Source organism: Barbus barbus (genome assembly GCF_936440315.1).
Source record: "Barbus barbus genome assembly, chromosome: 1".
Taxonomy (NCBI): Eukaryota; Metazoa; Chordata; class Actinopteri; order Cypriniformes; family Cyprinidae; genus Barbus; species Barbus barbus.
In genome coordinates, this window is record NC_136729.1 from 15,435,999 (window position 1) to 15,445,602 (window position 9,604).

A 9,604-nucleotide genomic window follows, 5' to 3' on the forward strand; every position below is an offset into this window, starting at 1 on the left:
TATATTAAAACAGAAAACAGTTATTTTAAATTAAAATATTTCTCAATATTACTGTATTTTTTTAAATCAAATAAATGCAGCCTTGGTGAGCATTAGACTACTTATGAAATTACCTTCCTTTAAATCTTATTTTAAAGCTTTCATAATGTTTTCATAATTATGTTAGATGCAGATTGCTTACTCGTATGCTCTTTTAAACAGAGCATTTTCTTGCAATATTCCATGTCGCTTATGGAATCACGAGAGTTAGGCTACCCAAAGAAAGCATTATATTGTACCACCTTCAACATTCTTTTCTGTCTCTTGTCTGATTCTGTGTGAAGGAGCTGTGCTCCCCTGTGGCCCACAGCCTGGATTATGAACACAAAGCCATCATTGTGAAACCACCCAGCCTGCTGTCAAAATAGACCTATTAAATCAAAGCAAAACTCAAACTTTCCTATCAGTCCCTTCTGATTCTACACCAAAGTTTCCAATTTCACAAAATAAAACCGTGTCTTTCTGCATGGTCCATTCAGTTTTGGCAGGCTTGTGCTATCAGCAAATCTGATAATCCTAGTTTTGTGAGTCAGGCCTGTTTTCCTAAATTTGACATTTTCCTACCATGGGCCTGTATTTTTTTTCATGCCACCTTCGTCTGTTTAAAGAAAGATTGTAATGTTTATCAAAGTCATTAATGTGTCTTACATGTGTCTTATAGTGTTACATGCTTATATTGACATTTATCTCATTTTGCAGATCAGTCAGATGTTGGGTAATGAGATGAAGTTTGCTGTGCGTGAGCCCATTGGTCTCCGGTAATCATTCTCTTCATATCAGAGCACCGACTTGGCTTGTCTCTGTCTTTGCATTTGACATCAGACACCCTACTAATTTAATTGCTCCAGTGTTCTGTGCAGTTTTTTTTTTTTTTTTTTTTTTTTTTTGGCCAATCCTTGAGGGTTTTGATTGTGGCTCATTTGTGTCTTATTAGAGGCCAGCTGGTTTGATGTTGTGTCTTTCCTTGTCTCATTGCAGGCTCTGGCTCCTCATCTCTGCAGTGCTGTTCACATCCACATCCTTAATGGTGAGCAGTTTACTCAAAATGTGTAACAGTTCATGCTCCAAAATGAAATAATGCTCATTGTGTTTTGTTTAATCATTTGCACTACTGTGTATCTTGGGGGTCATTTAAAAAAAAAAAAAAAATTATACTTTTATTCAGCAAGGATGCATATTTATCATATTTTGATTAAAAAGTGACATTTCATTATCACAGTTTATTCGCTATGAAAAAAATAAAATGGTAATAAAATATGACAAGAAGTCAGAATTAAACTGTGTCAGAACAAATTCAGCTTGATAATGTCAGATAACTTTGATAGAAAGGTATATAATGGATTACAATCATCCAAAAATTATCTATTATATATTATAATATATTTTTCCCAGACTCTGTCTGAATAATTTTTGGTCCCAATATATTACCAAGGGGCAACATGTATATTGAAAATAGCAGAGGACCAAGGACAGATCCTTGTGGTACTCCATACTTTACTGGTGATAATTGAGATGACTCCCCATTTAAATGAACAAAGTGGTACCGATCGGACAGGTAGGATGAGGATCTAAACCATCTTAAAGCCTGCCCTTGAATACCAGTATAGTTTTGTAATCGATCTATGAGTATGTCATGGTCTATAGTGTCGAACGCAGCACTAAGATCAAGTAATACTAGCAATGAGATGCAGCCTTGGTCTGAAGCAAGAAGCAAGTCATTTGTAATTTTAACAAATGCAGTTTCTGTACTATGGTGAGGCATGAAACCTGACTGAAATTCTTCATAGAGATCATTATTTTGCAAGTAGGAACACAATTGAGCAGACACAACTTTTTCTAAAATTTTAGACATAAACAGAAGATTTGAAATGGGTCTGTAATTTGCCAGTTCATTAGAATCTAGTTGTGGTTTCTTAATAAGAGGCTTAATAACCGCCAGCTTGAATGGTTTTGGGACGTGACCTAAAGATAACGATGAGTTAATAATATTGAGAAGCGGTTCTTCTGCTACAGGTAACATTTACATTTAGTCATTTGGCAGACGCTTTTATCCAAAGCGACTTACAATTGGGGAATACAAAAAGCGATTAATCTTGAAGAGGCAATCAGACAGAGGAAGTGCTCGTAACACCAAGTCTCAGTCATTGTTCAAATAAGTACAAGCTAGTAGGTGGAGAGAAAGATAGAGGGAAAGTTTTTTTTTTTTTTTTTTGAGTTTAGGATGAAGTCAAGTACTGCCGAAAGAGATGAGTTTTCAGTTGTTGCTTGAAGGTTGCCAGGGATCCGGCGTTCCGGATAGGGGTGGGAAGATTATTCCACCAGCTTTCAGTAGTTTAGTGGGTACAGGATCTAATAAACACGTTGTTGGTTTAGATGCACTGATAAGTTTATTTAGCTCTTCCTGTCCTATAGTTGTAAAGCACTGCAGTTTTTCTTTGGGTGCGATGAATGAAGCTGAAATACTAGACGCAGTAGAATCTACATTTGTTATTGTATTTCTGATGTTATCTATTTTATCAGTAAAGAAATTCATAAAGTCATTACTATTAAACTGTGAGGGAATATTTAGATCGGGTGGCATGTGTTTATTTGTTAATCTAGCCACTGTGCTAAATAAGAACCTTGGATTGGTATTTGGTTTCTCTGTATATCATTCGGTTATTTTCACACTTAATTATGCCCATTAAAATGTGTTTTACTAGTTTTTGTTACTTTCACTGTTAATTATTTTGCTCTATGGTACATCATCTTTAGTTTAATAGCATAAAAGCTGCTCCATTGCAGTGGCTTAGTACTGTAAGGCTAATCACGCGTTTTGCTGTAATGATACAGGGAACCACTCGTTATAAATCTCCTAAATGTGATATTTTCAGAAATAGAAGTCGCGTTTTTTTCATCTGAAACGTGCTGCGATTTTATATTCCAAAGCCACTCATATAATGCAGAATCACTCACGAAGCAAGCAAAACACGTGCAATGCTCGCACGTATTTGTACTGGTGCAGAATGAGAGGGACAAGTAAAGAACAGCGTAGCACATTTGCACTGGCTGTTATTTACTTTCGCCAGAAAGTCGTGTATTCTTAAAGTTGAAAATAAATAGTTTATAGTGAATGCCCCTATAAATTGTCTTATATTAACGATTTAGTTTTAAGCCAAATGATGCGCTAAGTGAACGAACATCAATAAAGATCACAACAGAATTGCGCCTTCTTTCTCTCTCTCCCTCCCTTGCTACCATTAAGTAACTTGTGCATTGTTTTACTTATGCTTTACTTGTGCATTGTTTTTGACATATCCGACCAAACTACAAACTATCCAGTGATGTCTGTGAGAAAGGGATATTCACTCGACGAGTTCAATCCACTCAGCATGTTTTGCTTATCAGCTCGTGCACATCAGCTATCCAGGCGTTAATACTGAATGTTTAACATTAAATTCATTGCATAGATATACTTCGTAGACATCCTTAATCTCTAATAACTCCATTCTGCTGTCTGTTGTTGGTGTTTCTTTGTCTGAATATGGCACTTATCACATGCTGTGTGGTATCGCGTTTGGTATCTAATTGTAATGTTACAAAAAATAATTACTGTCTATTCTTTAAAGAATCCTTAATTAATGGTTTCAACAACAATAATAAGCAGCACTGTTTTCAACACTGATAATATAAGGAAGTTTACTTTAGCAGCAAATCAGCATAATAGAATGATTTCTGAAGGAACACGTGACACTGAAGACTGGAGTAATAGCTACTGAAAATTCAACTTTTTAAATAATTCATAAATTTTAAATACTATATATTAAAATATAAAAGGTTATTTTAAATTGTAATAATTTTTCACATTATTAGTTTTTTTTTGTATTTTTGATCAAATAAATGCAGCCTTGTTGAGCATAAGAAAAAATATTACCAACCCCAAACTTGATTTTCACTTTTGAATTTAGAATTGATATTTCTTGTTTTTCTGTCATCTTAAAGAATTTTATGCAAATGTTAATGCCTCTCCCTAGAGTTCTTTAACATTACATTCATTATGTGACCTTCTTCTCTTTGTTGTAGGCCTTGGCTTTTCCCAGCCAGCTCTACGAGATAATATTTGAGATCGCCACCTCGAGAATCTCCATCAGACTCTACGGAGGATCCCTTCTGTGTATGTTCAGCTTTATGGGATAAGGTTTGGAGGAAGAAAGTTTAAAACTGTAAGGAATGATAATGACAACAAAGTGGCCAGTTCTGACTTACACATAGGGCTGTGCAATTAATTGAATTTGATTATCATGCGCATCTTGTCAGTAAAGCCGGTTTCGTGATTAGTAGTAAATCTCCATCACCTGCTTTCAGATGGAGCGGCATTAGTTCACTGACAAGTTAGGCAATATCGTGTTCATAATCTGTGACTACACTACACTACACTACACAACACATACACTACATTGGCACAAAAATGAAGGTACCCTTTACATATAGTGAATTTCACTATTTTACACATGTAAATAGCAAACAAGTCTATAATGAGATAAATTAGTAAAAAAAATAAAAATAGGTTAACAAATAAAAGTGGCATTCGTCAAAGCATTGAAGATATCGTTCAAATAAAATGCATGTGTATGTATTGGACACTTTGTTAAACGGGCCACCTCTATGTTAACCCCCATTATTTTGGAAAGGTATGATTAAATGCGCATTTCTCCACATACCGTTGGCCATGTCGCATATACGTGCAAGTCTATATACTTTTGCTTTTTCCACTCCGTCTCAATTTATGCACAGCAAATGCATATGTAAACACATTTGGGTAGGTCTGTCTCCCACTCACAGGAAATATTCATGACTAGATGAGCTTTTCTCTGCCAGATTAGTGTATGATTTCAAGTGATATGAATATTTTACGCCTCTGTTTTAAAAATGGATGAGTCTGTATAAATCCATTTAGCCACATATAGGGCAGGGCTTTCAGAGTGCTGGGCAGTGCTACTGTATTGGGACTAGTAATGACCCCCTGCTGGTACCAGGATGCTTCACAATAACAGCACATGCCTGACTCACCCCGTGCTTGAGCTTACAGTCAGCCGAAGGAGGTCTTGTATTATAAAAGATTGCAGGGGTGGCTTATGGGTGTGTGAAAGAGACTGTTTTGTAGAAATAAAATCCCTTCCCTCCCTATGCCCTTATTTCATTATGAACAGCAGCCTATTTGTCTTTTTTCCATAATAGCGTAACGCAGCCTCTAATTCAGCATAAAGACGTTTCCCTCCCCAATTTGTTTAGATTCCAGCCTTAACCAGTGGGGGATATAGAATATTATGCTAATGTGATTACATACATTATCTGTCCGAGTGACATGAGTATGATTCTGCAGCAGAGCCCTGGAAGCTTTGCTATATGTACACATCATATTAGTATGCAAATTTCAGAAGGGCTGTATTTTGCAGTCTAGACCCCTCACTGAGCTCCAGTGGTCTTTATACAGTGTGACGCCTGGTTTAGCTCACAAACAATTCATACCCCTGTGGCGATGCAAGGTGTGAGTGTTCTTCTGTCAGATCAATGGCCAGTTCGATGGTGGGAATTACTCAAGCAAGACTGGAAAAATAGTGCTGGCAGATGGCACTTGGCAGGGTTGAAGAAACAGCTACACTCTCCGTGCTATCTGTATCCGCAGTGTGGGAGGAGATCAGAAGGACTCTCTGCGCTTTTTCCCCGAACAGAATCAGAAACCACGGCAGCATCGGTCCTCTGATCTTGGGCCAGATTTCAAGCTTTTTAATTCTGAGCCTAAGTGTTTGGGCGTTTTTGAGGAGGTTCTGCATTATATTTAATAGATAAGGCCCCTTTAATGTCTCTACCTGACTTAGGATGAGCTCAGAATTGACTCTTGAGTGTTTTGCTCTTCTCAACAGGTATCTCATTAATTCTGTGGAATGGTTTGTACACCGCAGAAAAGGTCATCATTCAGTGGACGCTACTTACGGAAGCGTGTTACTTCGGGGTACAATTTCTAGGTGAGACAGGGTTTTTTCCCCCCCTGAGAACAGTGGGCAAACAGTGCTGAGGGATGTGAGAATGGAAACTGACATTTAATCTTTATTCTACCTGTAATTAGGGGACATTTAAACTTGAGGAACATTTATTTAAGCCACTTCAGAATATTAGCAGGGCTTAATAGTAAAGTGTTTTTTTTTTTTTTTTTTTTTTTTTTTATATACATGGATTTTTTTAACCTATTAATTTTTGTGTTTTTATATTTGTCTGTTTTTTTCCATATTTTTTATTTGTTTTGAAGTGTTATGTTTTATGATTAATGTATGATTACTGCGTGATAGCTATATATTTATAAACTTTATGGAAAAATGCTTCCAAGTCTATGACAAGTCAGTAAAACCTGATGAAATCTGTCTCGAAACTCTCTTGCACTGCCCCTGAACCACTGGGCCGTCCTTATTGTTGTGCCCTGGTTAGCAGAGAATGTCTGGTATACTTATTGTTCTTAATGCTGTACTGCCCTTTTATGGCAACAAGCTGTCTTTAAAATCCACTCCAAGCTCAAGCTTCAAAGGATCAGATATAAAATGAACCCAATAAATTCCTAAAATAAATGTTGAAGAAAGTGATTACACTTACTATATTTAGGACTGTCACATAATAAAAGCCTAGTTCTAAAGTTTCTGCATCTACTAGAACTTTATGATTTATATTTTATTATTTATTTAGTTGGTTTTTAACACATTATATATTTTTTTGTTGTAATGTTAATTTATGTATTTATTTAATTTTTTGTTATAGTTTTATTTTAAGTCCAATACGGCCTGTCCCTTATGACATTTGTTTGTTGCTACATCTTGTATTTCCAAAAGAGGGCAGCATGTTGTTGCCTTTCACTGTGCATGTTTGTTTGTGAGTTGAGTGTTGTAGCTATGCTGCATGGCACACTTTCGTCTTTTGCTAAATGGTCTGTACAGTATATGCTTCAGATGACTACTTTGTCTGGCTTTACAAATTAGTCTGTACTCATTTATTAATTTTTTTTCCAGTGACATCCATCACCCTCTTGGAGATGGGCACACTGTCCAACGGAGCAATCGTTCTTCTTCTCAGTGAAACCTCCTTCCTGTTTGTCACCTTGAGTTACTATCATCACCTCGGCCGGCGTGCGAAAAAGATCTGAGGGAAGCCAGCTATTTGTTAGATGAGTAGATTGGCAGCACAGAATGCTTTGAATACAGTAGCACCACTGCCTGGACCAAATGAATTTACACTTGACTGAAAATCAACTTCTGTTTGTAGGGAATATCCATTTGATGCAAGTACGATATCTGGGTTTTTAGATACAGAGGGCCACAGATCATGACTATTGTTTTTGTTACATTAAGTTCACTACAGTGGGTATAATTATTTGACTGCTCACTTTTTTGTAAAAGCATTTTCTGAGAATTATTGTATATTTATGGCACATTTATAAATGTCAGAGAATCCCAATTGTGTCATATTAGTTTGGGAAGATGCCCACAATTCATGTCATATTAAGTAAGAGTTTAGTGAACTTCCTCTGTGTGGTGTGTTATTCTATGGCAAGAATGTAATTTTATAATGGTACTGGTTTTATTCGCCAGGCACAATAGACACAGCATGACACATCATACAGCAATTAATACAAGACAAAGGGTAAAACAAGGAATAGCATATATAAAAAATTGATAAATACATACAAATTTGAATCTAATATTACAGAAATGCAATTGTTACATTAACTTGTAATGACTAACATTTCTAATATATTTATTAGCTCTGTAATTCAGGTAAATTGCAGTTAAAATTCCAAAGTGATAAACATTGCAAAGTGAAGACTTTGCAAATACATTCCTTTTGAATTTAGCTTCCCAACAGTACATATTGTGATATGGTAAGAATAATGGATGTAGTATTAAATGGTATTTAACGTGTATTGCATAAAGTACCTTATTAACTGTGTAGTTGTGTTACCGTCAAATGCAGTTCTGTCGCTTCAAACAACAAAATTGTTCCCCTATCAATTCAGATGTAACTTTTTTTTTTTTTTTATAGCTAATGGACATTTGCACAACAGTTGCTGAATTAAATAGTGCAATTATAAACTTGGTACAACTCCCCTTTACGACAGATTAAAAATTACAGAGAACAAGTCTTTTGAAACTTTTGAGGATTCAGGTGATTTTTATTTTTATTTTTCCCCGTGTTCTGATCTCCATGTTTTCATGACATTCAAACCGCATGCTAAGAATGGTCTTGCAAATTTATCTGTGCATTAAAGGGACAGTTCGCCCAAAAGTGCAAGTGCAACGACATTTATTTTTATTTTGGTTCAAAACATCTATGGAACAAAAAAGGAGTATCATTATAGTGGTTCATACAACTGAATTCATATGATGGTTTCTTTGTGTCTCCTCAATTTTCTGTTTTGGGTGAACTATTCTTTTAACAACTACCATTATGCGCAACAATCATAAACTTTAGAAGTGTATGTAGTAAGATATGCTTTATGCCTTTAGTGATCGTTGCATGAAGTCAACAATGCAGATCGACAGTAGCCCTAAAATGTAGCACTTTTATAAATATAAAATATCAGATTATATCAGTAAAAGATATAATCATTGAACAATACTTCTGTTCACCTTCCACAGTGTTTATTAAAAATTGTTAGCATGTTGAACTTTTATTCACCTTTTCCTGTCACTATGATGTAGATTAGCGAATGTTGCATTTATTTGATCATACTACCAACAATCAGTTAATTGTGAATAATAGTATAAATGATTCCTCTATAATTAGATCTAGCAGGTGTTATTCTTAATAGTATATGCTTCCATCACTGAACTGTCATTTGAGATGTGGACAGTCTCACTGCCTTTCCATAGATCTCAGAGACTGCTTCCAGTGAAACACAAATGGCTTCATTCCAAAGGGAAATCAGAGGATTATATGAATATGTGCTTTGGAAAGGGCAAGTTAGACAGTATTTCAGACAGAGAAGGTGTGTGATGAACCCATTTCATAATTCTATATTAACTGCAGTACTTCAAAACCAAACTGATGTTTGTTTATTTATACTGTACATCTCTCTTGAGTTTAGTAATTGTTAATTAGCAAAACAATGGACCATGATTTAATTAAGTCAAAGCACAGTTTATGATTATATGTACACTAGACTCAGTATCTTTTTAGGTCACTTTTTGCTTTGTAAATATTTGAATGATTCAGGAATGTGTAATACTTAAACGTGTAAATTTGCAACTTTATTTGTTTTTGAGAAAGATGATTACAATGTTAGTTTTAGAACAGAAGTTTTTGGTTCTTTTGTGTTTTGAAAAAACAACAAAAAAGTCATGTATGACAGATATGTATCTACTTTTTGTAGAGAAACAGTGAATGTGCTCAATAAATCTGAAGTTTTTCAAATGGAAAATGTATTCTGGAATCATTGACTGATTTCTTCCCACAGAGGAGCTCTGATTCTGATCTGTAGCGAAAGGTGTTTAGAGCTGTGCCCAAAAGCAGTTTGGAAGTTTTAAAATCGGATGAGGTTTAA

General features: G+C 35.4%; 1 protein-coding gene across 2 annotated transcripts in view; it reads left to right on the forward strand.

Annotated features, from left to right (window-relative positions):
- LOC306869018 (tumor protein p53-inducible protein 11-like) overlaps positions 1-9,483 on the forward strand; it is a 32,443-nt gene extending 22,960 nt beyond the window's left edge. The window contains exons 3-7 of one of the 2 annotated variants that reach the window (XM_079415563.1): positions 739-797; positions 1,018-1,066; positions 4,102-4,192; positions 5,943-6,044; positions 7,074-9,477. In XM_079415563.1, the coding sequence (XP_079271689.1) occupies positions 739-797; positions 1,018-1,066; positions 4,102-4,192; positions 5,943-6,044; positions 7,074-7,207 (435 nt within the window). In that variant the 3' untranslated portion in view covers positions 7,208-9,477. Of the gene's footprint in view, positions 1-738; positions 798-1,017; positions 1,067-4,101; positions 4,193-5,942; positions 6,045-7,073 lie in introns of both variants that reach the window. The other variant, XM_079415562.1, reaches the window with a different exon arrangement.
- The last annotated feature ends 121 nt before the right edge of the window (positions 9,484-9,604 follow it).